The sequence below is a fragment of the Hibiscus syriacus genome, unplaced genomic scaffold (assembly GCF_006381635.1).
Source record: "Hibiscus syriacus cultivar Baekdansim isolate YM2019G1 unplaced genomic scaffold, ASM638163v2 tig00000916_pilon, whole genome shotgun sequence".
Lineage (NCBI taxonomy): Eukaryota > Viridiplantae > Streptophyta > Magnoliopsida > Malvales > Malvaceae > Hibiscus > Hibiscus syriacus.
In genome coordinates, this window is record NW_024061833.1 from 1,032,038 (window position 1) to 1,058,662 (window position 26,625).

The 26,625-nt window shown below is 38.8% G+C and overlaps 1 protein-coding gene across 4 annotated transcripts in view; it reads left to right on the plus strand.

Moving 5' to 3' along the window:
- The first annotated feature begins 629 nt into the window (after positions 1 to 629).
- LOC120117517 (glutamate synthase [NADH], amyloplastic-like) overlaps positions 630 to 26,625 on the plus strand; it is a 33,163-nt gene continuing 7,167 nt past the window's right edge. The window contains exons 1-24 of one of the 4 annotated variants that reach the window (XM_039137795.1): positions 630 to 1,025; positions 1,142 to 1,261; positions 1,552 to 1,665; positions 1,972 to 2,124; positions 2,329 to 2,429; positions 2,525 to 2,621; positions 3,110 to 3,219; positions 3,652 to 3,755; positions 3,923 to 4,102; positions 4,179 to 4,522; positions 4,625 to 4,695; positions 4,782 to 5,251; positions 5,409 to 6,278; positions 6,394 to 6,548; positions 6,810 to 6,971; positions 7,259 to 8,857; positions 9,081 to 9,296; positions 9,389 to 9,657; positions 9,855 to 10,160; positions 10,320 to 10,587; positions 10,880 to 11,137; positions 11,282 to 11,572; positions 26,295 to 26,309; positions 26,551 to 26,558. In XM_039137795.1, the coding sequence (XP_038993726.1) occupies positions 630 to 1,025; positions 1,142 to 1,261; positions 1,552 to 1,665; positions 1,972 to 2,124; positions 2,329 to 2,429; positions 2,525 to 2,621; positions 3,110 to 3,219; positions 3,652 to 3,755; positions 3,923 to 4,102; positions 4,179 to 4,522; positions 4,625 to 4,695; positions 4,782 to 5,251; positions 5,409 to 6,278; positions 6,394 to 6,548; positions 6,810 to 6,971; positions 7,259 to 8,857; positions 9,081 to 9,296; positions 9,389 to 9,657; positions 9,855 to 10,160; positions 10,320 to 10,587; positions 10,880 to 11,137; positions 11,282 to 11,563 (6,645 nt within the window). In that variant the 3' untranslated portion in view covers positions 11,564 to 11,572; positions 26,295 to 26,309; positions 26,551 to 26,558. Of the gene's footprint in view, positions 1,026 to 1,141; positions 1,262 to 1,551; positions 1,666 to 1,971; positions 2,125 to 2,328; positions 2,430 to 2,524; positions 2,622 to 2,769; positions 2,824 to 3,109; positions 3,220 to 3,651; positions 3,756 to 3,922; positions 4,103 to 4,178; positions 4,523 to 4,624; positions 4,696 to 4,781; positions 5,252 to 5,408; positions 6,279 to 6,393; positions 6,549 to 6,809; positions 6,972 to 7,258; positions 8,858 to 9,080; positions 9,297 to 9,388; positions 9,658 to 9,854; positions 10,161 to 10,319; positions 10,588 to 10,879; positions 11,175 to 11,281; positions 11,577 to 15,080; positions 15,092 to 26,294; positions 26,310 to 26,550; positions 26,559 to 26,625 lie in introns of those variants that run through there. The other 3 variants (XM_039137799.1, XM_039137791.1, XM_039137806.1) reach the window with 3 other exon arrangements.

The following is a 26,625-nucleotide window of genomic DNA, read 5'->3' on the forward strand; positions in this document are numbered from 1 at the left end:
TTGTTTGGGGTACAGAGGTAAATTTCTTTAGGGCTTTCCCCAAAACTGTGGCCCCCACGTACTTGTCACTGAAAAATAAATTCTCTTATTTTACTATTATTTTTTTTCTATATAAATCAAGTGCTCATTTCTTCGAAGGCTATCTAAAAGAGCAGCGTCTCAGGTCGGATCTGCTCTGTATTTTTCTCTTGTTTTCCTCCCCCTTTTGTAGTTTTCTCGTGCATTTTCTGGTTTCATTTCGTGCGATTTGATCGGAGAGGGAATTTCGATTCCTGGTTCGATTGATTCGAAGATCGGTGTTGGAGAACCCGTCGATGTTTCATATCTGTGAAAGAACCTCTATCGATTTGAAGGATTTGATTTTTGCTTGAACTGGATTTTAAAACTCAAACCTGAAGTATTTCGATACTTCGTTTTCATTTCCCCGGAATCAATCAGAAAAATACTTCAAAAATTTCATTTGAAATCCGTCCTATTTTCAGATCTCTCCATACTTGTTGTCAGATCTGAATCTGAGAACGATGCTAGATTTCCATTCCGAAATGTTCTGATCTTATTGGAAAGCAAACTCTGTGAATTGTTATTACGAGAACAAGTATTTGGTGAACCCCTGTTTTTTTGAGAAAAAAATGTCGTCCCTGTCGACGTCTAGCTCTCTTCTTCAAGATCGAAACAGCTGTTTACCGCGTCCTTCAATCAGCAAATCTTATCTTAATCCTCAGCTGAATGTTACTCTCTCAATCCACCGTAAAACTAGAAACGCTCGACTTTCAGTTACGAGAAGGTCCTCGGCGGCTTTGGAGAAGAAGTTTCTCGGAACCCGATTGCGGTGTTCTTCTTCCGACAAATTACACTTTTGGCACTCGGACGGGCCGGGTCGGATTCCGAAGCTCCGGGTGATGGTTCGGTCGGCATTGTCCGGTGTGCCCGAGAAGCCTCTTGGTCTTTATGATCCGTCTTTTGATAAGGATTCGTGTGGGGTCGGGTTTGTCGCTGAGCTATCCGGTGACAGCAGCCGCAAAACTGTATGTTTTAGTATACGTGTGCCGTGTAATTTATATTTGGTTTATATACGTATGTATGTGCGTATTTCGAGATTTTTGAGTGTTTTGACTCGACTTTCTTTTATGGAATTTGTTAGTTAACGGATGCTTTGGAGATGTTGATACGGATGTCACATAGAGGGGCTTGTGGATGTGAGACAAATACTGGAGATGGAGCTGGGATTCTTGTGGCACTTCCTCATGATTTCTATAAGGAGGTTTGTCCGTGTTATCTACATTTAATGCTCATCCCATTTCCCTTTTTTTAAAGAAAAAAATAGGGAAAAAATCATGTTTGGAATTGAATTCTATGGATGGAACAATAAAATTCTCTTACTGGAAATTTCCACTTTAGATTTCTTTTAAGTTTAAAGTTTGAACCACCTTTTGTGCGTCAGTGTGTGAAAGAATAATAAATGAAAGTGCCCCTTAATGCTCAAAACAATTACGGAGTTATTAGGGAAGTAAATGCTTTCTTTTTGAACATTTTTGAATTATCTGTGATCAGGTTGCAAAAGATGTTGGGTTTGAGTTGCCACCACAAGGGGAATACGCTGTGGGCATGTTCTTTTTACCCTCTTCTGAAAGCCGAAGGGAAGAAAGCAAAAACGTATTCACTAAGGTATATTTCTAAGCTGGAAGAGTTCTTAAATATTAGTAGTTGATCTTGTAAGTGTATTTCTGGTATTTTGAGTACAGGTCATAGTGTTGTGTGTTTATTAAATAAATGATTGCCTTTTTTTTCTCTAATATTTACCTTTTCTAAAGAGCACTCCTTTCACCTCACATATACATTTCTTTTAAATTGAAAATGTCCAACTATTTGTTTAACTTGAAAACTTTCATCCATTAAATATATATAGGAAGATTTGGTAAAATGTATATATCTTTTGACAACAGTTGATGAGAATTTTGTCGGCTTTTGTAGGTTGCTGAATCACTTGGGCATAGAGTGCTTGGGTGGCGAGCTGTACCTACAGATAACTCAGGACTTGGCAATTCTGCTTTGCTAACAGAGCCTGTTATTGAGCAAGTGTTTCTTACACGCACACCTAAATCAAAGGCTGACCTTGAACAACAGGTAGGTATAATTTTCTTTGTTTTAATAACTTGTTCCCACCGCATGCTATCATCAATTTGTTAGAATAAGTTAATCAATATTATTTCAGGGTTTATAAGAATCTGAAAATGGAATTTTTATAGGAATACAAGTAGTTAGAGTAAGCGGCATTACAAGTTGTTTCTATATGCCTGATTAAATTGCTAATATAGTAACTTTTTACAGATGTATATATTAAGGAGGGTTTCAATGGTTGCTATCCGAGCTGCATTAAACCTCCAACATGGCGGTGTTAGAGACTTCTATATTTGTTCTCTTTCCTCAAGGTTTGCCCTCTAGAAACCTGGGTTTGGTCATAACAAAAAGTTTTCCTGCAGTTCTGTATGTAAAAAATATTTACACCTGTACCTGGTTGGTGCAGGACTGTTGTATATAAGGGGCAGTTAAAGCCTGACCAGCTTCCAAACTACTATTATGCTGATCTTGGCAATGAAAGGTTTACGAGCTACATGGCCCTGGTAAATATATTATCCTGTTCACCTTCTATCTTTCTTAACTAACTCAATACTTACAGCATGGAACAACCGGTAATTGAAGGGATGCAAGGTTGAGGGATGACTTCTGAGGCATTGAGGTTTGAATGATCTCTTAAGTTCTTCCACTCCCTTGATAACTTACTATATGAATTTGGATGCTGGATTGGATGCCTTCGGTGAGTTGATAAGAAACCTCATTGCAAGTAAATAATGTTTGCAGAAACTTTCTGCAATGCTCTTTATCATCGATTGTGTGAGGATGAGACTTTTATTTATTTATTGGTGGATGGGAAATTTTTGTCTGGTTGAGGTAGCCCGGGGTAGTGAAATTTGTGTCTCAGCGCTGCAGTATACCACTCTTGAAATGCCCTGAACAAAAAATTTTGTGTTCATCATGCATTTCCAAATCAATCCTACATTCTTAGCAGAGGTGGCCGTGAATGACAAATCTACTTCTTTTGTTGATGCAGGTACACTCTAGATTTTCAACAAATACATTTCCTAGCTGGGATCGTGCGCAACCCATGCGTGTCTTGGGCCATAATGGGGAAATTAATACACTTAGAGGGAATATAAACTGGTATGTATCATAGGAACATGGAAATTCTGGATTAATTGTCACATGCATATAAATTACTATTTCCCCTTTTCCCCGTTTCAATCTTATTTCTGTAGCTGTCAATCTTCTTTTGTTGGTTGCATGCGGTCCTTTGTTCCTCTTTAAGGTAGATCTGATAAATAGTGAACAATGCATGCTAATTTGAGTTTTGACTGTTGTGTTTGAAAGCTGTTATGTTCAACAAGTATATGAGGTCATATTATTGAAGTATGTAATATTTTTAATTTTTTTTTTGTAGTAAATTTTTTTTAATGTTATTTGTCTATTAAAGCTAAAAGAACAGGACAAATAATTTGTATTGTCTGGTTTGTTGAACTGTTATATAAGATGTTTTCCTCCTTGTCTGTATTTATCAATTAAAGGGCATTGGTTGAATTTCTTGTATTTCTTTAGGATGAAAGCTCGTGAGGGTTTATTGAAGTGCAAGGAACTTGGTCTCTCGAAGAATGAGATGAAAAAGCTTCTTCCCATTGTGGATGCAAGTTCATCTGATTCAGGTAAACTTATGCATCTCTTCTTGTGCAGTTGGGTTATCTTGTATTTCTGCTTCGTGCTTGCATTTTCTTCTCATCCCATTTCAAAGTTTTGGATGTCAAACAGATGATACTAGTTGTCCTTTTAACCGGCAGGTATATGATCTTTATTCTTCCTTCTTTGCTTGCAGGGGCTTTTGATGGTGTCCTTGAGCTTCTTGTTCGAGCTGGTAGAAGTCTCCCAGAAGCAGTAATGATGATGATCCCTGAAGCCTGGCAAAATGACAAAAATATGGATCCTGATAGGAAGTCATTGTATGAGTATTTCTCAGCTCTAATGGAGCCTTGGGATGGGCCTGCTCTCATATCATGTAATTAAACCTTTTTTTCTGAAGGATTTAATATATTCTTTCAGCCTTCTTCAACTGATGAAAAACTTATTTGCAGTTACCGATGGTCGCTACCTTGGAGCAACATTGGATCGCAATGGACTCCGTCCCGGTCGGTTTTATGTTACACACAGTGGACGAGTCATCATGGCCAGTGAAGTTGGTGTTGTTGATATTCCTGCTGAAGATGTACTCAGAAAAGGAAGACTAAATCCTGGGATGATGCTTTTGGTAGATTTTGAGAACCATATTGTTGTCGATGATGAAGCCTTGAAGCAGCAATATTCTCTTGCTAGACCTTATGGTGAATGGCTTGAGAGGCAAAAAATTAATCTCAAAGACATTGTTGATTCAGTTCAGGAATCCGAGAGGGTCCCTCCATCAATTGCTGGAACTATGCCAGTAAGTGATTGGTTTTCTTTTCATTAATTCTTTCTCTATCTTCCTCAAGTACAGTTTTCTTTCCGAAAGAGTCTTACCGATGTTTAATTCTCTGACTTGAAGGCTTCCGTTGATGATGACAACATAGAGAACAGGGGAATTCATGGTTTGTTGGCTCCATTGAAGGCTTTTGGGTATGTAACTATTTGTTCAGCTATGCGTAACACAAAGGAAATTTCTTAATGTAACATTCTGTAATATTCTTCTGGCCTTCATGCAGCTACACAGTTGAGGCTTTGGAGATGCTGCTTCTTCCTATGGCTAAAGATGGTACAGAGGCCCTTGGTTCAATGGGGAATGATACTCCTCTGGCAGTTATGTCCAACCGAGAGAAGCTTACATTTGAATATTTCAAGCAAATGTTTGCTCAAGTAACCAATCCCCCTATCGATCCTATTCGAGAGAAAATAGTGACATCCATGGAATGCATGATTGGTCCAGAAGGAGATCTAACGGAAACAACAGAAGAGCAATGCCATCGTCTTTCATTGAAGGGGCCTCTATTATCAATTGAAGAAACAGAAGCAATCAAAAAGATGAATTTCAGAGGTTGGCATAGTAAAGTTCTTGACATAACTTATTCAAAGGACCGTGGGAGGAAGGGATTAGAGGAAACCTTGAACAGGATTTGTGCTGAAGCACGAGATGCAATTAAGGAAGGTTATACTTTACTGGTGCTTTCTGACAGAGGTATTACGTTCTTCCCTTCACTGTAACTGAACTTTTATTCTTTTATTTGATTGAACTTTTTGTGGCAATTTGCTCTGCACCTTCTCTATTGCCCGTCATCTTTTCTATTCATGAATCATGATTTAATGAACTACTTTCACCTCTGTTAAACATGTAGCCTTTTCATCGAAGCGTGTTGCTGTGAGCTCCCTCTTGGCTGTTGGTTCTGTTCATCACCATCTTGTTAGAAATCTTGAGCGTACTCGAGTTGGATTAATAGTTGAATCTGCAGAACCGCGTGAAGTGCATCATTTTTGCACACTAGTTGGATTTGGTGCGGATGCTATTTGCCCATACTTGGCCATAGAGACCATTTGGAGATTGCAGGTAGATGGGAAGATTCCTCCTAAATCTAGTGGTGAGTTCCTCTTGAAGGAAGAGCTGGTGAAGAAGTATTTCAAGGCAAGCAATTATGGAATGATGAAGGTTCTTGCCAAAATGGGAATATCTACTTTGGCGTCATACAAGGGTGCTCAGATCTTTGAAGCGTTGGGCCTTTCTTCAGAAGTAATTGAAAAGTGTTTTGCAGGAACTCCTAGCAGAGTTGAAGGAGCAACATTTGAGATGCTAGCTCGTGATGCACTTCATTTACATGAGTTAGCTTTCCCTTCTCGGGCTCCTGCTCCTGGAAGTGCAGAAGCTGTAGCACTGCCTAACCCAGGAGATTATCACTGGAGGAAAGGTGGTGAAGTTCACCTGAATGATCCTTTTGCTATTGCGAAGTTGCAAGAAGCTGCCAGGGGTAATAGTGTTGCTGCCTACAAGGAATATGCCAAGCGTATTCATGAATTGAACAAAACCTGTAATCTGCGTGGTATGTTAAAGTTCAAAGAGTCGGGAGTGAAAATTCCATTGGATGAGGTGGAACCTGCCAGTGAAATTGTAAAACGGTTTTGTACTGGGGCCATGAGTTATGGATCAATATCATTGGAGGCACACAGTGCCCTGGCTATTGCTATGAATACAATTGGGGGAAAATCAAATACTGGTAAGTTCTTAGAGAAGTATTAACATATCTGCTCATTTGAGACTCCTATGTCTAACTTTGATCTAAAAATGATGGATTTTTGTTAGTTTATCTGTAATTCAAATTTTGCTAATAGGTGAGGGCGGTGAGCAACCATCTCGTATGGAACCTCTTTCTGATGGTTCAAGGAATCCAAAAAGAAGTGCTATTAAGCAGGTTGCTAGTGGGAGATTTGGAGTTTCAAGTTATTACCTTACAAATGCTGATGAACTACAAATAAAGATGGCTCAGGTATTAATCTTTCATATGGAACAGTGTCTACACATTCTTTTTTGTATTTAGTGCTTCTATTCCATTAGGAATAGAGGTTCCTCTTGTTTATGGATTTATATTCCTGGCAGATGATGCTGTCTTATGCAAAGCACCTTTGAGTGACTTTGCACCATTAACTGATACCTACATTTGACATTTGGTGAGATTAAAAATACGAACAAAGTAAATTATTCTTTGTAGATTGATTATCTTTTACGTTAAGTTTTCTTTGTTATGCAGGGTGCCAAGCCTGGTGAAGGAGGTGAACTTCCAGGTCATAAGGTAATAGGAGATATTGCAGTCACTAGAAACTCTACAGCTGGTGTGGGACTTATCAGTCCACCTCCACATCATGATATCTATTCAATTGAAGACCTTGCGCAGCTAATTCATGATCTAAAGGTAGGTTTATGTACTCTTATCTTTATATATATATATATACATTTGTATATATTTGAGACTGCCAGGGCACCGGAGGTTTGAGTTCTTCACTCTACCCTCCACTTTTGAGAATTGGTTTGTGTTTCTTACTAGTAAAATAGAAACACATGCCAAGAGAACTTGGTCTGAGTTCTTCACTCTACCCTCCGTTTTTGAGAATTGGTTTGTGTTTCTTACTAGGATGCAACATTTTATGATGTTATTGTTGGATGCTTTGTCTATTTGACACTCATGCTTTGGATTTTCAGAATTCAAATCCATCGGCTCGGATCAGTGTGAAGCTGGTATCTGAAGCTGGGGTGGGAGTAATTGCTAGTGGGGTTGTCAAGGGGCATGCAGACCATGTCTTAATATCTGGTCATGATGGTGGCACTGGGGCCTCACGTTGGACTGGCATAAAAAATGCTGGGCTCCCATGGGAACTTGGTTTGGCCGAGACTCACCAAACTCTAGTTGCCAATGATCTTCGTGGTCGTACAGTTCTGCAGACCGATGGCCAACTTAAAACTGGAAGAGATGTGGCCATTGCTGCACTGCTTGGTGCTGAAGAGTTTGGCTTCAGCACAGCCCCTCTAATAACTCTGGGCTGCATTATGATGCGAAAATGCCACAAGAACACCTGTCCTGTGGGCATTGCTACTCAAGATCCTGTGCTGAGAGAAAAATTTGCTGGAGAGCCTGAACATGTTATAAACTTTTTCTTTATGCTAGCTGAGGAGGTCAGGGAGATAATGTCTGAGCTTGGCTTCCAAACAGTTACTGAGATGGTTGGGCGTTCAGATATGCTTGAAGTTGATAAGGAAGTCCTTGGTAGTAATGAGAAGCTTCAGAATATTGACCTTTCCTTGCTTCTTAGACCTGCTGCTGACATTCGCCCCGAAGCTGCTCAGTATTGCATTCAAAAACAGGATCATGGCTTGGATATGGCTTTGGACCAAAGGCTCATTAAACTATCTACTGCTGCTCTAGAGAAAGGTCTTCCTGTATACATTGAAACACCTATATGCAATGTCAACCGTGCGGTTGGAACAATGCTGAGTCATGAAGTAACTAAGCGCTACTACCTAGCGGGGCTTCCTGCAGGTACAATTCATATCAAACTCTCAGGAAGCTCGGGGCAGAGCCTGGGAGCTTTCCTGTGCCCTGGCATCATGCTGGAGCTTGAAGGTGATAGCAATGACTATGTTGGCAAAGGATTATCAGGTGGAAAAATTGTAGTTTATCCACCTAATGGAAGCCAGTTTGATCCCAAGGAAAACATAGTAATTGGTAATGTGGCTCTCTATGGAGCTACTTGTGGGGAAGCATATTTCAATGGAATGGCAGCAGAAAGATTTTGTGTTCGTAATTCAGGTGCCAAAGCAGTTGTAGAAGGTGTTGGTGATCATGGTTGTGAGTACATGACTGGTGGGACTGTTGTTGTGCTTGGAAAAACTGGTAGGAATTTTGCTGCGGGTATGAGTGGTGGTATTGCTTATGTCCTTGATGTGGATGGAAAATTTCAATCTCGATGCAATACTGAGCTGGTAGACCTTGATGAAGTTGAAGAAGAAGAGGATACTGTCACTCTTAAAATGATGATTCAGCAACATCAGCGTCATACCAACAGCCAGTTAGCTAGAGAAGTACTTGCTGACTTCGAAAATCTTCTGCCCAAATTCATAAAAGTCTTCCCCAGAGACTACAAGCGTGTCCTGGCAAAGATGAAAGATGAGGAAGCCTCTAAGGAAGCACTCGAACATGCTGAAGAAGCTGTGGATCAAGATGAAGCTGAGCTGAATGAAAAAGATGCTTTTGAAGAGCTCAAGAAGTTGGCAGCTGCTTCTTTGAATGAGAAATCAAGTCTGGTATGCAGTATTTGCCATTATCAAGTCTTTCATTCCTTTAAAAGGGTCTTTGCCTCTTTTTAGTTAAACTTTTCTTTCCCATGCTTATCTTTTGGATTTTTTTCATTGAATTTATACAAACCCTTGTGTATTGCATATTTTCTCCCTTCTTTCTGGTATTTGGTTGATATCAACATAATGCCTGTTTGTATACTATGATCTTATTTGGCTTTTGTAATTGTAGACGGTCGAGGCTGAACCAGTGCAGAGGCCAACTCAGGTTTCTGATGCTGTGAAACATCGTGGTTTTGTTGCTTATGAACGTGAAGGCGTTCAGTATAGAGATCCTAATGTTCGGATGAATGACTGGAAGGAGGTCATGGAGGAATCAAAACCTGGTCCACTTTTAAAGACGCAATCTGCTCGCTGCATGGATTGTGGTACTCCTTTCTGCCATCAGGTACTGTTACCTTTTTTGCTCTTTTTTCGTCACTTTAGATATGAATTTACCCAAAGCACAGCTTAAATCTAATTCATTTTTAATAAATGCAGGAGAACTCTGGATGCCCTCTTGGAAACAAAATCCCTGAATTCAATGAACTGGTGTACCAAAATAGGTGGCTGGAAGCACTAGATCGTCTTCTAGAGACAAATAACTTTCCAGAGTTCACTGGCCGAGTCTGCCCTGCACCATGTGAAGGGTCGTGTGTGCTTGGTATTATTGAAAATCCTGTGTCCATCAAAAGTATTGAATGTGCTATCATAGACCGGGCATTTGAGGAAGGGTGGATGGTGCCACGACCTCCTCTCAATAGAACAGGGTATGGCTTGTGTCCTTCAGTATGTCTATCTAGTAGACCTTGCGTTTAAAAAGTTAGTTCCTTTGTTAAAGGTTCAAGTAAATTTTTCCAATAATATGGCTAGATTCAGGAGATGCTTTGCCTTTCTGCAAGATTGATATATTTTAGAAATTTATGCTTTCGCTAAAGTAGAAGTTCGTATGTATTTATTACTGCAGGAAAAGCGTTGCTATTATTGGAAGTGGACCAGCAGGTTTGGCTACTGCTGATCAGCTAAATAGAATGGGTCACTCAGTCACTGTGTATGAGCGTGCTGACAGAATTGGTGGGCTTATGATGTATGGAGTCCCTAACATGAAGACTGACAAGGTGGATGTAGTTCAGCGACGGGTGAACCTTATGGCTGATGAAGGAGTTAAATTTGTGGTCAATGCCAATATTGGAAATGACCCAAGCTACTCCCTTGAACGGCTACGAGAGGAGAATGATGCCATTGTTTTGGCAGTTGGAGCCACAAAACCCAGGTAAATCTTTGAGGGAAGAAAGAAAGCTGTTGATTTTTGATAAATCTTTTGATAAGTTAATGTTTTTGCTTTTCCTTACAATGAGAAGGTGGTGGTCAAAATGATAATATTCATTATAACATGGTTGCAGAATTGATTGCATTTATTTGCTTGATGCAGGGACCTTCCTGTACCAGGACGAGACTTATATGGTGTTCATTTTGCGATGGAGTTCCTACATGCAAATACTAAAAGCTTGCTTGATAGTGATCTCCAAGATGGTAACTACATATCAGCTAAGGGAAAGAAAGTTGTAGTCATTGGTGGAGGTGATACTGGTACAGATTGCATAGGGACATCTATCCGGCATGGATGTAGTAGCATTGTCAATCTCGAGTTACTTCCTCAGCCACCACAGACTAGAGCTCCTGGCAATCCCTGGCCACAGGTATGTCAGTTATATTCTTTGTTTCTTAATGATTCTATACTGCGGCTTTTAATATGTGCATGAAAATATAGAATATGGGCTCGTGCTGGACTATTTAATTTTTATTTTCCTCTTTTTTTAGACAACAAAATTGCATTTGAAACAGTAAGATCCTTTACTTGCTATCTGATTGCTTTGCCTTTGGAACCAAGTAATTTAGTGGTGGTACTTGGTATAGCAGTGTTCATTGGAATAATCTAGAAATCTGACTGCTTCCTCTTTTTTTTTTTTTTTTCATTTTTTGGAATTGCAGTGGCCTCGTATATTCCGTGTAGACTACGGGCACCAAGAAGCTGCTACCAGATTTGGTAAAGACCCAAGAACCTATGAGGTTTTGACTAAGAGGTTTATAGGAGATGAGAATGGAACTGTGAAAGGACTCGAGGTGGTTCGTGTGCGTTGGGAGAAGGATGCCAGTGGGAAGTTCCAATTCAAGGAAGTTGAGGGCTCTGAGGAAATAATCGAGGCTGACCTAGTCCTGCTAGCTATGGGGTTCCTCGGGCCTGAGCCGGTCAGTATTGTGATCATTGCCCCCTTTATGTTTCTTTGTGGAAATCAGTTCATAATGCCTCGTTGTGAACCTGAATGCTTATTGACGCTTTGGTTAATTTCCTAGCATCGCTCATCAAACTCTCTTGCTCTTTGATTTGAACAGACAGTGGCAGAAAAATTAGGTGTGGATAAAGACAATCGGTCAAACTTCAAGGCAGAATACGGCCGCTTTGCAACAAGCGTGGATGGGGTCTTTGCAGCTGGAGACTGTCGACGTGGTCAGTCATTAGTCGTGTGGGCAATCTCAGAGGGAAGGCAAGCTGCTGCACAAGTTGACAAATACCTGATTAGTGAGGAAGAGGACACAAGCACCGATGGCGAGACTCCAGATTCCGCCAAGCGGCATCAAGACCTTTCCCAGAAGCAGCAAACGGTAGTGACATAATTTATCTTGGTTGTTATTGGTTTACATTGGGCTAAAAAAAGAAAAGCATAATTTGATACCATAAGGGGGAAGAGTTTTCGAAGGTATTTGTTGTAGGGTCAAGTGGGAACTAAAGCATGACATGGGTTGGTTTATTTAATAGTTTTTACAGCTTGTTTGGAGGTTCAGCTCTCATGGTTTTTCTTAAAAGGAACAATCATGTATAGTTTATTGCATCGTTGGATTTAGAAAAGAATGCTATCGTTATTATTATTTGGGTTAATATAAAAATAAGTAAATTATATTGTTTTTTCACATAGGTGTTTAAATTTTTTTTCCGGTCAATCCATATATCTAATGTTACAAACATTACCACTTTATGTGCTTCGATTGTAACGGTCGTTAAAAGTCTGTTAAATAATATATGTCGCATTTATATAAATTTTTTTAATAGAAAAACTTAAAATTAAAAGAAAAATCTTAAAATTTCCTTAAATCTTAAAAAAGTCCAAAAATTTTGAAAATTTTTATTTAAATCTCTGTACTCACGTCGATCGTAATCCTTTTCTGTTGATCGAACTACCCGATGAGCATCCACCAACGAACCCACCAGTGACCGGTCGTAGCCCTAATCCCCTAAAATTTTAAACTTAAATCCCTGAAATCACAAATATTCAAATTCCTAAAATTTTCTTAAATCCCTATGGCTGACCGTTTTGGAAGTGACAATCGACCAGATGTTTAGACAATGGTAGCTGGGTCGGCCGTTTGGACAGTGACAATCGGCCGACTGTTTGATCTTCTTCAAGTAAATGATGGTTGGTGTTGTGTGAGGCGAGAGAAGCAGGATGTGGGTGGGACTCAATGAATTTTTAAAAATTTCAAAATTATATAAATGTAACACCTGTCGGTTAACATAATTTTTTATTGACCGTTACGATTGGGCCACTTAAAATGATAATATTTATAACATTACCACTTTATGTGCTTCGATTGTAACGGTCGTTAAAAAAGTCCGTTAAATAATATATGTCGCATTTATATAATTTTTTTAAATAAAAAAACTTAAAATTAAAAGAAAAATCTTAAAATTTCCTTAAATCTTAAAAAAGTCCAAAAACTTTGAAAATTCTTATTTAAATCTCTGTACTCACGTCGATCGTAACCCTTTTCCGTTGATCGAACTACCCGATGAGCATCCACCAACGGACCCACCAGTGACCGGTCGTAGCCCTAATCCCCTAAAATTTTAAACTTAAATCCCTGAAATCACAAATATTCAAATTCCTAAAATTTTCTTAAATCCCTCTGGCTTACCGTTTTGGAAGTGACAATCGACCAGATGTTTAGACAATGGTAGTTGGGTCGGCCGTTTGGACAGTGACAATCGGCCGACTGTTTGATCTTCTTCAAGTAAATGATGGCTGGTGTTGTGTGAGGGGAGAGAAGCAGGATGTGGGTGGGACCCAATGAATTTTTAAAAATTTCAAAATTATATAAATGTAACACATGTCGGTTAACAAAATTTTTTATTGACCGTTACGATTGGGCCACTTAAAATGATAATATTTATAACATTAAGTATTTGAATTAACCAAAAAAAATCTAGACATCAATTTAATAAAAATGATCTAATTTTACATGAATTTGGGATTACTGGTAACTCCGTAAAAAGGTCATATTTGAGACCTTTTCACTTAAGTTATTGACTGTCTAAAAGCTCATATAGGATCATATAGATGCATTTAGCAGCATATAGTTGCATGTGGTGAAATTCTGTTTGTCGCGACATTTTATTTTGTAATCAGTGCTGCTTTATGGGGAAGGTGTTTGTCTGGTGATGTACAGGATTTGGGAGCAAGGAAAAACAAAAGGGAAATGCCATGACATAAGGAGCCTGTTGAGCAGAATGCAAATGCCGAACCAGTTGGCATTTCGAGAGCGATCAAAACGAAAGAAGAATATTTTTAGTAAGAGCCAATTGTCATGGCATAAAAAGTGCTTTATGCAATCAGCCATAAAGGAGGGTCCAATTACCATCTTTGCACCGACTCTCACATAAAAGGAATGAACTTTAGGGTACTAATGCAATTTTAACGCAAAACCCTAGGTTCATTCTCCCCTATAAATAGAAGATTAAGCCTAACTTTTTAAGGAGACTTGGAGATTTTTAGACAGCCGCCAAGAGCCTAAAAATTCAGAGAAAAAGTTCTATCTTTTTCCGTCAATCGTTTTTTCCGTGGCATTCCTCCGTTGACAAGCTAGAGGGAATGGCGAACTAGGCGTCCGAGAGGAGCTAGATCGCTGGGACTGTCCGTGGTGGCCGAGGGAAGCTCCGACAGTACACGTCGAAGGCTTTTCATCCATCCCTTTGCTCTTTGCTTTCATATTTTATCTTTTGGGTTGTAAGGAACGGATTAACTTGCTTCGTGCTTGCTTATTTCGAACCCCCACTATGAACTAATCCTATTTGGTGGGAGTTTATTTTGGATATTTAAGTTTTGCTTTAATGAATGATTATTTTTCTATGTTATATTCTGTTTTGTTTATGAATCTTAGTGCCTTAAGGTTGTAGGATCTACGAGAGTAGTCATTCCTAAGGAGATTACTTAGTGTTCGAGACAATACCTAGGTAGAACATCCTTAGTGTTCGAGAGAAACTAGGGAGGAACCACATAAGCAAGGGGTTTTAGATAATAACTAGGCCTAATCCACCATAGAGATAAGACTAGGATTTCATTCGACTAAAAGGAGTTGTGCATGAGCGATAAGTTAGATGTTAATGATGTTGCAAAAAGGTATTGCCAAGACATATCATGTTATCTGGACCAATAGGATCACTGCAGGGGTTTACGCCAACCGATTTTGCCAAGGCATCTTCACTCTGTCGAGTCCCTTACTAGAGATAGCATAGGGCACCCTAGTAGACTCTGTCGGGCAGATTAGACATAGAAGTAAGATCATTCTGAGAAGTGGACTTAGATTTTCCTTAGTGACTCCTATCACTCATTCTCATAGTAACTTGTCGTGTGAGGAGTCTAAAGTCCTTATAAGAAAATCCAATATTTACAATTTATTTTGACTTTACATTTACATTTGATTGCACTCAACACAATTCAATTTGCCATAACATCTTAAACTGCTACCATATTACCATCAGACAATTTCCACAATATCCATTCATTTTGCCACAGGATTTTTATTTGCAAATAACATTATTAACTTAATTATGTGACATAGTAAAGCGATTTGATTGAACTTATCAATTTCTTCCAATCCCTGTGGAGACGATACTCATTCATCATTGTATTACTTGTTCAATTGTGTATACTTGCACATATTTCCGCACCCATATATAGTACTCACAAATAGCGGACAAGTTTTTGGCGCCGTTGTCGGGGATTGGCAACTGAAAGTTAATTTGTTTTGTCATAGCATTATTATTTTACTTGTTTATTTATTTTTTATTTATTTATTTTAAATAGTTTTACTTTTTATTTTCCTTATCTATTTCAGGTTTTTCGCGGTATATGACCAGAAGACATTCGGACGAGCCATTAGAACTGGTTAAACATGAGATCGAGAGGCTTTTTAGGCAAAGAAGACGTGCTCAACGTGCAAATATGTATCAAATCAGAAATCAAGGCATTGGTCATGAGGATGATCAGAATGCCGAGGCAAATCTAAATGCTGGGAATGCAGCTCGACCTTGTGCCATTCGTGATCATTTAAACCCGATCTTAGATGACTTAAATCCTGGAATTGTGGCACCAGAAATTCAGGCAGCCCACTTCGAGTTCAAACCTATCATGTTTAATATGCTGAACTCCATAGGGCAATTTGGGGGAATGCCAAATGAAAATGCCAGACAGCACATTCGTAACTTCTTGGAGGTGTGCAATTCTTTTCGCCAACTAGGAGTGCATGAAGATGTTCTGAAATTAAAGCTATTTCCATATTCCCTGCGTTACCGAGCAAGAGCTTGGTTGAATGGCATTCTAGCGGGTTCAATGGAGTCGTGGACTGATATGTGCAAAAAAATTTTGTTGCGGTATAATCCTCCGAACATGAACACCCAACTGAGGAACAACATTGCTTCTTTTTCGTCAACCTGATGACTATTCGATATATGAGTGCTGGGATCGATACAAAGCATTGCTTCGTAAATGTTCAAATCATGGTTTTGAAGATTGAACGCAAGTGGTGATGTTCTACAATGGAGTTAATGCACCCATGAGGATAATGCTAGATGCCTCGACAAATGGGACATTACTTGACAAATCACCAGCAGAAGCATTTGACATTCTAGACATGGTTGCCACTAACGATTATCAGTTCCCATCCACAAGTCTTGGACTTGGGCGCAAATCACATGGAGCTTTCGAGCTAGACTCTAAGGATAACGTGTCCACCCAACTTGCTGCTATCACCAACATGTTGAAGAATCTGCAAAGGCCAAGTGAGGCGAGAGAAGTGAAGGCAACCCATTCAGCATGTTTATTATGCCGCGACAATCACAATGAGAGTGACTGCCCGACTAATCAAGAATCCATCAATTATGTAGGCAACTTCAACCGAGGTAACAACAACCCCTATTCTAACACATATAATCCTGGATGGCATCAACATCCAAACTTTTCGTGGGGAAACCAAGGAACCAGCAATGCCCATCAACCAACTTGGCAGCAGAATTTCAATGACTCCCAGGGATTTCAATCGAATATGCCATGGCATAATTCCAACAAGGGAGGGCCATCTTCATCTAACACTAGTTCTTTAGAGGCCACAATGCAAGAGTTCATAGCAACAACGAAGACAATGCTGCAAGACCATGCAACCTCCATCGGCATTACAAGAACGACGACCAAAACATCTGTCGAGTGAAACTAAAGTCACAAAACCTCATGGCAAAGAGCATTGTAGTGTGCTAACTCTACGAAGTGGTACACGAGTTAATGTCGAAGACAAGTTTGGGGGAAGATCAAAGGATAATTCACCCCCTGAGACTGTACAAGCTGATCAAGAAGTGCTAGAAGAAGCACCAGAGGAAGAGGATAAAGATGAGAGTTCATCAAGTAAAGTGACCGAGGGAGCAAAAAAAATGCCAAGGAAAATTCTGTTCCCACCCCATCAGTACAGGAAACCAGACCCCCACCTCATTTTTCACAAAGACTAAAAAAACATAACGAGGATATTCAATTCAGAAAATTTGTTGACATTCTGAGTCAACTTCAAATCAATGTTCCTTTTCTAGAGGCTATGGAACAAATGTCTACATATGCTAGTTCTTCAAGGAGATTGTGACCAAGAAAAGAAAGGTTGAACAGTATGAGACAATTGCCACGGAAAAAGAATTTTGCTCATCCTTAAACAAGCTGCCACCGAAGAGACATGATCCGAGAAGTTTTACCATCCCATGTTCGATAGGAAACAAATTTGTTGGGAAGACACTATGTGACTTTGACTCAAGTGTGAACTTGATGACTAAGTCAGTTTTTTTAAAGCTTGGGATAGGAAATGTGAGACCCATATCCGTCATCTTGCAATTAGCCAATCGTTCACGTATACGTCCTGAAGGGCGAATTGAAGATGTCAACGTGCGGGTTGACAAGTCCTTTTTTCCTATTGATTTTTTGATTATGGACTGTGAGGTCGATGCCACAACACCCATCATCTTGGGGAGACCCTTCCTAGCTACCGATCATATTCTCATTGACTGCGAGAGGGGCGAGCTGACCATGAGAGTGGCCGATCAACATGTCACTGTGAATGTCTTTCGATCCCTCAAGTACATGAATGATTCTGAAGAATGCTAAAGCATTTTAGAAGTGGATACAATAATCAAAAAAGAAGGAGATCAATTTTGCAAGGACAACTTCATTTAGCTGGGACCTAATGAGGGGTTATTCGAAGACCCAAAGGCCGAAGAGCCTAATGATTTTTCATCAGAGGAGCAGCAGGCTAGCTTCCTCATAACTAGCCCAGGTACGCATTTTGAACCGCTTAATTTTGAAGAGTTTGTTCCTCCCAAGCCCTCATTACAGCATGCTCTTACCCTAGAACTTAAGAATTTGCCACAACATCTTAAATATGCTTATCTGGGTAGTAATGAAATTTTGCATGTGATTATTTCCTCTGCCCTTACTCCTAACCAAGAATCTAGTTTGCTATGTGTTTTGTCACAGCATAAGAAAGCATTAGGATGGACGATGGCAGATCTGAAGGGAATAAGTCCAACTATTTGCATATACAAAATCCCGCTGGAGGAATGCCATGGCAAATCTATAGAGCCACAACGAAGATTGAACCTAATCATGAAGCAAGTTGTGATGAAAGAGATTCTCAAATGGCTTGATGCTGGAGTGATTTACCCCATTTCGGATAGCTCTTGGGTGAGTCTCATCCAATGTGTGCCAAAGAAGGGAGGCACGACCGTGGTGACAAGCGAAAATACCGAGTTGCTACCTACTCGCACAGTCACCGGGTGGCGAATCTGCATGGACTACCGCAAGCTCAACAAAGCCACCAAGAAGGATCATTTCCCTTTTCCGTTCATCGATCAAATGTTGGATTGACTTGTTGGCAAGGCATTTTATTATTTCTTGGATGGATACTCGGGGTATAATCAAATTGCCATCGCACCAGATGACCAAGAGAAGACAACATTTACGTGTCCTTATGGCACGTATGCTTTTCGAAGAATGCCTTTTGGACTCTGTAATTCCCCGACAACTTTTCAGCGCTGCATGCAAGCCATATTTTCTGACATGGTAGAGGATTTCCTGGAAATTTTCATGGATGATTTTTCTGTTTCTGGAGATGATTTTCAAAATTGCCTCGGCAATTTGGCAAAGGTACTGAAGCGATGTCAGGAGGCTGATCTCGTGCTGAACTGGGAAAAATGTCACTTCATGGTGACTGAAGGCATTGTTCTAGGCCATAAGATTTCTGCAAAGGGCATTGAGGTTGACAAGGCCAAGATCGAGAAGCTATCGCCACCAACTTCTATCAAGGGCATTCGGAGTTTCCTTGGACATGCTAGATTTTATAGACGATTCATCAAGGACTTCTCCACAATATCCAAGCCCTTGTGCACCTTGCTGCAACATTACCAACCGTTTGTATTCGATCAAAAATGCCATGGCGCATTCGAAGAGCTGAAGCAAAGACTTATCCCTGCACCGATCGTAGTTCCCCCACATTGGATGGCACCGTTCGAACTAATGTGTGATGCAAGTTATTTTTCCGTGGGAGCTGTGCTTGGGCAACGTAGAGGTAAAATCTTTCATGTTATATTATGCCAGTCGAACATTGAATGAGCACAATTAAACTATACCACCACTGAGAAAGAATTAATTGCCATGGTATTTGCATTTGAAAAGTTTAGGCCACACTTGATAGGCACCAAATCCATAGTTCACACTGATCACTCAGCTATAATATACTTAGTGAACAAGAAAGATGCCAAGCCTAGACTCATTAGGTGGATATTACTATTGCAAGAGTTTGACTTAGAGGTAGTTGATAGGAAATGTACAGAGAACTAGGTTGCAGACCATTTATCTAGACTAGAAAATATATCAGAATGCCATGACATTTTTTATATTAAAGAAGAATTCCCTGACGAGAAAATTTTATATGCCACGACAATTCTGTGGTACACTGACCTCATTAATTTTCTTGATAGTGGTGTTTTTCCATATGAATTGAATAGCCAGGGCAAAAAGAGGTTTCTGCATGATGCCAAGTTCTATTTTTGGGACGAGCCGTACTTGTTTAAAAATGTGCCGATCAAATGATTCGACGGTGTATCCCCGAATAGGAGCAACGAGACATCTTACACCATTTCCACACAGCATCCTATGGAGGGCATTTTGGAGGTGTGAGGATTGCTACAAAGGTCTTCCAATAAGGTTTCTATTGGCCATCATTGTTTAAGGATGCCCACGAGTTTTGCAAAGAATGCGACAGATGCCAACGCACTGGGAACATTTCCAGATGACACGAAATGCCGCTGTAAAATATTTTGGAGATATAGCTCTTTGATGTTTGGGGAATTGATTTCATGGGACCATTCCCATCTTATTTTGGAGATTTATACATCTTGCTTGTGGTGGACTATATATCTAAGTGGGTTGAAGCGATTGCCACACCGAGGAATGACTCTAAGACGGTGCTCAAGTTCTTTCACAAGAACATCTTTACTCGATTTGGAGTACCAAAAACCATCATTAGTGACGCGGGCAATCACTTTGATAACAAGCTAATTGCCAAGGCATTACAAAAATATGGAGTGCGACATAAGATTACCACGTCATATCACCCACAAACTAATAGGCAAGCTGAAATGTCCAACCATGAAATCAAGCAAATCTTAGAGAAGGTGGTGAACCCTCAAAGGAAAGACTGGTCCCCAAAACTGGACGAATCGCTCTGGGCTTACCGAACGATATTCAAGACACCTTTGGGAATGTCGCCCTTCAAGATGGTATATGGAAAAGCCTGCCACCTACCAGTTGAGCTAGAACATAAGGCATACTGGGCAATCAAGAAACTGAACTTTGACGCGCAACTAGTTGGGGAAAAATGGTTGCTTGATTTGAACAAAATGGAAGAGTTTCGAGCACAAGCATATGAAAATGCCAAGCTCTACAAAGAAAAAACTAAGAAGTGGCATGACAAAATGCTTTTGTCACAACATTTTCATGTGGGCCAGAAAGTGCTCTTGTTTAACTCTAGGCTCAAACTCTTCCCTGGCAAATTAAAATCACGATGGTCAGGACCATTCGAAGTCCACCATGTTTACCCGTATGACACTGTTGATATCAAGAACATGGACGATGAGTCCATCTTTAAAGTCAATGGCCAGCGCCTGAAGGTTTACCAAGGAGTTTCACCCATGCGTGACAAATATGCACTCCTCTTGCATGATGTCGAAACTGGCTCAACATCTTAAGGATGCTGTGACATTTTAGTTTTACTCCTGTGCATAAATAAATGTTTATTTTGTTACTGTTTTTATTCAGTTTCCTTTTATTTTACTATTTTATTTTTCTCTGTAATGTTAGGGTCCATCCAGATTTCAACCGTACCAATATCATATTTTGAACATTCCATCCCCACATAATTACAAAAGCACACACGTCGCACGATCACCGCGCCACCACAAGCGTAAAGTCAAGGTACCTTGCATTGCATTGCATTTTATAGCATTTAGTTTAGTTTTGCTTAGTTTTTAGTAAGCATTGAGGACAATGCTTCTCTCAAGTTTGGGGGAGGTAGGGTTCTTAAATCATTGCATGATAGTATTAGTAGAATGAATATGCAATGACATTAGTAAGTGGTTGAATTGGTTTTATGGAATAAATTAAGGATGCCCGATGATGATGAATTCTTGATGGCTAGGATTGAATGTACATGACTGTTGAGGATGATAGAACCAACTCTAGGACTTGCTTCTTTAAAACCTTTGAATACACGATTGTATGTTTTTCATGCTTAAGGATCTTAGAAATTTTTTATAAGAGAACTCTTGCATGTCTTGGCATAAACAATGAAAACAACACTTTGTAAAAACAAGAGAAAAAAAAGAAAAAATGAAGTTGTGAATAAATGCTTCGGCATATCTATGGAGTGACACTCCGCTATGCCATAGCATTTCCTGGAAACTACAAATAAATAAATGGCAGTTATGGTATATGAGTGAATGAAAGTAGTCACGGGATGACTCTACCTTATTATATCGGGGGTGGAAGGTATGCTCCCTTTCACCTAGAGTGTGGGATGGTAGGTGTGATGGGCTGACTCCCCTCGTAGCAATGTTAAAAAAAAGGAAAAAGGAAAAGAAAACAATGTGGGAGTAAAAATTGTAAATGTCATGGCAAAACAAGAAAACTTGCCTAGAAAACTTTTAGGTTTGTTAAGCATGGACTGGATACAAACACGCACACACCCACACAAAGAATCTTTCCCTAGGGGACAGTACTTGATTTCTCAAACTAGTCTAGCATGTTGAAGCCAAATGTTCTGAGAGCTGAAATTCTATCCCATATAACTATTCTGCTTCTGAACTTGCCATGGTATTTTTATTTTGCTTAATACTATCCATTGCTTGAGGATAATCAATAGCTTAAGTTTGTGGGTGTGATAACTCCGTAAAAAGGTCATATTTGGGACCTTTTCACTTAAGTTATTGACTGTCTAAAAGCTCATATATGATCATATAGATGCATTTAGGAGCATATAGTTGCATGTGGTGAAATTCTGTTTACCGCGACATTTTATTTTGTAATCAGTGCTGCTTAATGGGGAAGGTGTTTGTCTAGTGATGTGCAGGATTTGGGAGCAAGGAAAAGCAAAAGGGAAATGCCATGACATAAGGAGACTGTTGAGCAGAATACAAATGCCGAACCAGTTGGCATTTCGAGAGTGATCAAAACGAAAGAAGAATATTTTTAGTAAGAGCCAGCTGTCATGGCATAAAAAGTGCTTTATGCAATCAACCATAAAGGAGGGGCCAATTACCATCTTTGCACCGACTCTCACATAAAAGGAATGAACTTTATGGTACTAATGTAATTTTAACTCAAAACCCTAGGTTCATTCTCCCTTAGAAATAGAAGATGAAGCCTGACTTTTTAAGGAGACTTGGAGATTTTAGACAGCCGCCAAGAGCCTAAAAATTCAGAGAAAAAGTTCTCTCTTTTTTCGTCAATCATTTTTGCCATGGCATTCCTCCGTTGACAAGATAGATCACTGGGACTGTCCGTGGTGGCCGAGGGAAGCTCCGACAGTGCACGTCGAAGGCTTTTCCTCATTCCCTTTACTCTGTGCTTTTATATTTTATCGTTTGGGTTGTAAGGAACAGATTAACTTGCTTTGTGCTTGCTTATTTCAAACCCCCACCATGAACTAATCCTATTTGGTGGAAGTTTATTTTGGATATTTAAGTTTTGCTTTAATGAATGATTATTTTTCTATGTTATAGTCTGTTTTGTTTATGAAGCTTAGTGCCTTAAGGTTGTAGGAGCTACGAGAGTAGTCGTTCCTTAGGAGATTACTTAGTATTCGAGAGAATGCCTAGGTAGCACATCCTTAGTGTTCGAGAGAAACTAGGGAGGAACCACATAAGTAAGGGGTTCTAGATAGTAACTAGGCCAAATCCACCTTAGAAATAAGACTAGGATTTCATTCGACTAAAAGGAGTTGTGTATGAGAGATAGGTTAGATGTTAATGCTTCCGTAAAAAGGTATTGCCGAGACATATCTTGTTATCTAGACCAATAGGATCACTGCAGGGGTTTACGCCAACCGGTTTTTCCAAGGCATCTTCACTCTGTCGAGTCCCTTACTAAAGATAGCATAGGGCACCCTAGTAGACTCTGTCGGACAGGATAGACATAGAAGTAAGATCATTCTGAGAAGTGGACTTAGATTTTCCTTAGTGACTCCTTTTACTCATTCCTATAGTAGCTTGTCATGTGAGGAGTCTAAAGTCCTTATAAGCAAATCCAATATTTACAATTTATTTTGCCTTTACATTTTCATTTGATTGCACTCAGCACAATTCAATTTGCCATAACATCTCAATCTGCTACCATATTACCATCAGACAATTTCCACAACATCCATTCATTTTGCCACAACATTTTCATTTGCAAATAACATCATTAACTTTACTTAGGTGACATAGTAAAGCGCTTTGATTAAACTTATCAATTTCCTCTAATCCCTGTGGAGACGATACTCACTCATCACTGTATTACTTGTTCGATTGTTTATACTTGTACATATTTCCGCACCCATATATAGTACTCACAAATATCGAACAATTACTTATAAGCTCAAAATGATTTTATTATTATTATTTAGCTAAGTTCCATTTTTTTATTAAATACATGAGTTTGGGAGTTTGTATTGTAGTACGTATATAATATATAGTTTTTTAAAACATTTTTTGAAAATATATATATTAAATAGTTTTTGAAAACATTTTTAAAATATATATAATATACAGTTTTGAAAACATTTTGAAAACATTTATATATTATATAGTTTTTAAAAATCATTTTGAAAGTATATATAATATATAGTTTTTTAAAACATTTTGAAAATTATATATAATATATAGTTTAAAAAATATTTTTGAAATATATATATTATATAGTTTATATCATATTAATTATTTTATTTTATTTTATTTCATTTTATTAATTTAATTTAGTTTAATTTCATTTATTTTGTTTTATGGTCCAGGTTTGTTTTGGGTCCAACAAGTTACAGTCAGATAGTAGTCCAAAGGGTTTTGGGGCCTGATCTAACCCAATATATATTAGGGTTTAGGAACCTTAAAAATCAGTCAACAGCACCGCACAGTAAGGATATCAAGAGTCAGGTGCAAGTCGGTCGGCCGGAAAAATCGGGACTGCACTATCCCGAGAATCCTGGCCACGTGAACATCGAGGGGAACCGACCTCGTTATCATCGGAAACAACCTTCACCGAGGGGGTTATAAATACCCCGGTGAGGCCATTCAAGGGGGAAGATGAACACAACAATATACCGAGATATCAACAACTAAACCAAACAGTAAACGGAGAGAACCCCCGAGAACCATCACAAAAAACACAGGAAACCAACCATCACACGAGAAACACAATACCCTCGACAGTACACAAATAACACAGTCCCAAAACACTATTAACAAAGAACAAAGGCCACAACACTGAAACCACAAAAAACCAAGAGCCATAAGACGCACAAAAGCAAATCACAGAATATACAACACCAAAAACAAACCCAGAAGACAAGCATCAAGACCAAACCAACGATCATCGGGAAACCAAGGGTTACAGGAAAAAAGGGTAAAAAACCGGAACTTAAAACTAAGATCTACTCCAATCGGTGGGGTTTTTGGGAATTTAGGTTTCAGGTTAGTGTTTAGGACGATGAGGGCGTTGTTTTGGTGTGGTTTGGAATTTTCTGGCCACTGAGCGGCGTTTGTCGCGACAGGGAGGCCACTGGGTGGTGGATATGGTTCGACTGGCTGGGAGAGCTTCAGAGCATTTGAAAGTTTTTTTTTGTTTTTTTCCTGATTTCTGATACAAATGAAGGAGTTGGGGGGAAGGTTGGGTCATATACCAACCCGTCGAATCGACCCAACCCAGTCTAGGGATCTGCGTGTTTCCAGATTAAGGGGGAATTGAGCTTCAGTACCCAGGATTTTGTAATATTTTATTTTAATCATTTAATTAAGTTTCATTTTATTTTATTTCGAGCATGCATATTTCAACATTGGTATTATGGTCACCAATAAGAATTAATTTCCTTTTCTATGTTTTTTAATTTAACCTTTTTAATTTATTTTTTTAATATCTCTATTTTGTTATTTTGTTATTTTTTTATTTTCTTTTTATCTTTATTCATTTTTTATATTAATATTTTTTTTTATTTTGGATTCCATATTAACTTAATATTTTTTTCTTTCGATCTATTTCTATTTATTTATTTATTTATTTCCTAATTTATTTGATTTTATTTTTTTATATTTTTTTCTACTATAATTTTTTCCCCTTTAATTTATTCAGTATTTTTTTATTATTTGTTATCTAACATTTTAACTTTGTAGAGAAATTCTAATCGATCAAATGTAAATAATTCGAACCGAATTTTTAAATTTCAATTTAAAATTTTAATTTTCGCAAATAAAGACAACTGGCAAATTAATTGGTACCGAAAGGGCGATTCAAGAGTGCTAATCATTCCTTGATCGTAACCGACCCTCGAGCTTGACACATTTCTAGTAAAACACAGATCAGGTAAGATAGTGTCCGATCCACCTAAATGTTTTTAAAGTGATCGGTGGCGACTCCTAATCCATTTTCCTAAGTCGAATCACAATTTCGGGCCCAACTGAAGGACGACCGCGACATCTTGGCGACTCCGCTGGGGAAAGGTAAGTGAGTCAAGCCAGAATTAATTTTCGGTTGTCTTTTTGAGCGAAAATTACAAATTTTAATTTTAATTTATTTATTCGATTCCAATTATTTACCTTTAATTATTTTTCAAATAAATAGTTGTACTAACATTTTTTTCAATGATTTCAGATTTTCAAAGTTTTTCTATTTAAGACTCTATACCCAAGCTCCGAATCCTATTTAAGTGGGGGTGAAAGCGATGCCTTCGTGAGAATTTATTCTCCGCACAGGCCTAGCAAATAGCCTTCGAGATTCATATACCTTATGTCTTCGTGTGAATTTATTCACCGCACAAACATAAGGGAATATGTCATCTCGAGTTTAACTTAGTCCACACAAGCCCGTGATGGGTTTAGGACTAAGGGTCTGGCAAGCCCAAGGGGGCACCAACAAGGAGAACTCGAGTACTTTTTTTAGAACCTAAACTGGGAGATTACAGGGAATTAGAGCCCACCCCAAAACCTCATTCCAAACCCTAGACTACTTTGATATTATTTTCTGCTTTACTTTCTGTTCAAAGCATGCGAACTAGACAAATATACAGTTAGGATTTGTTTGAAATTAGCATGCGAGGTAGATATCATGTAGGGTAAGACTTTTATTTTCATGATTATTTTTTATTATTTTCACCTCACTAACCTTTTTCATTTTTGTTCTCTTTTATTTTATTTTCATCTTTTACATCATTCATTCAAAAGAGGTGTTGATCCACCAAAAAGGTGTTCGTTAAATGTAAATAATCTATATTAATGGATAAAGGGGTTATAATACAAGAGGTGAAAAACAAAAAAGTCCAATTCAGAAGGGTCTGGGATTTACACTGTGCACATCAAAAGTTGACTTTTCGAGCTGGCAAAGGTCGTAGGGGCAAGACGAGAAAAAGGTTATTGATCTGGAGAGTCCCTTCAAAGACGACAGACCATTGTTGACAACAACAACAACAACAACAAAAACAACAAAACCCTATTCCCATATGCAATGGGGTAAAGGGGAGGTAGGGTAGTAGGCTGTCCCCCAACGCCAGGTTGAGAGCAGTTTCCGTGGAAGACCTCCGGCAATCAAAAAATTAAAAATAAAGATAAAATACAATGCATGTTTAAATAAATA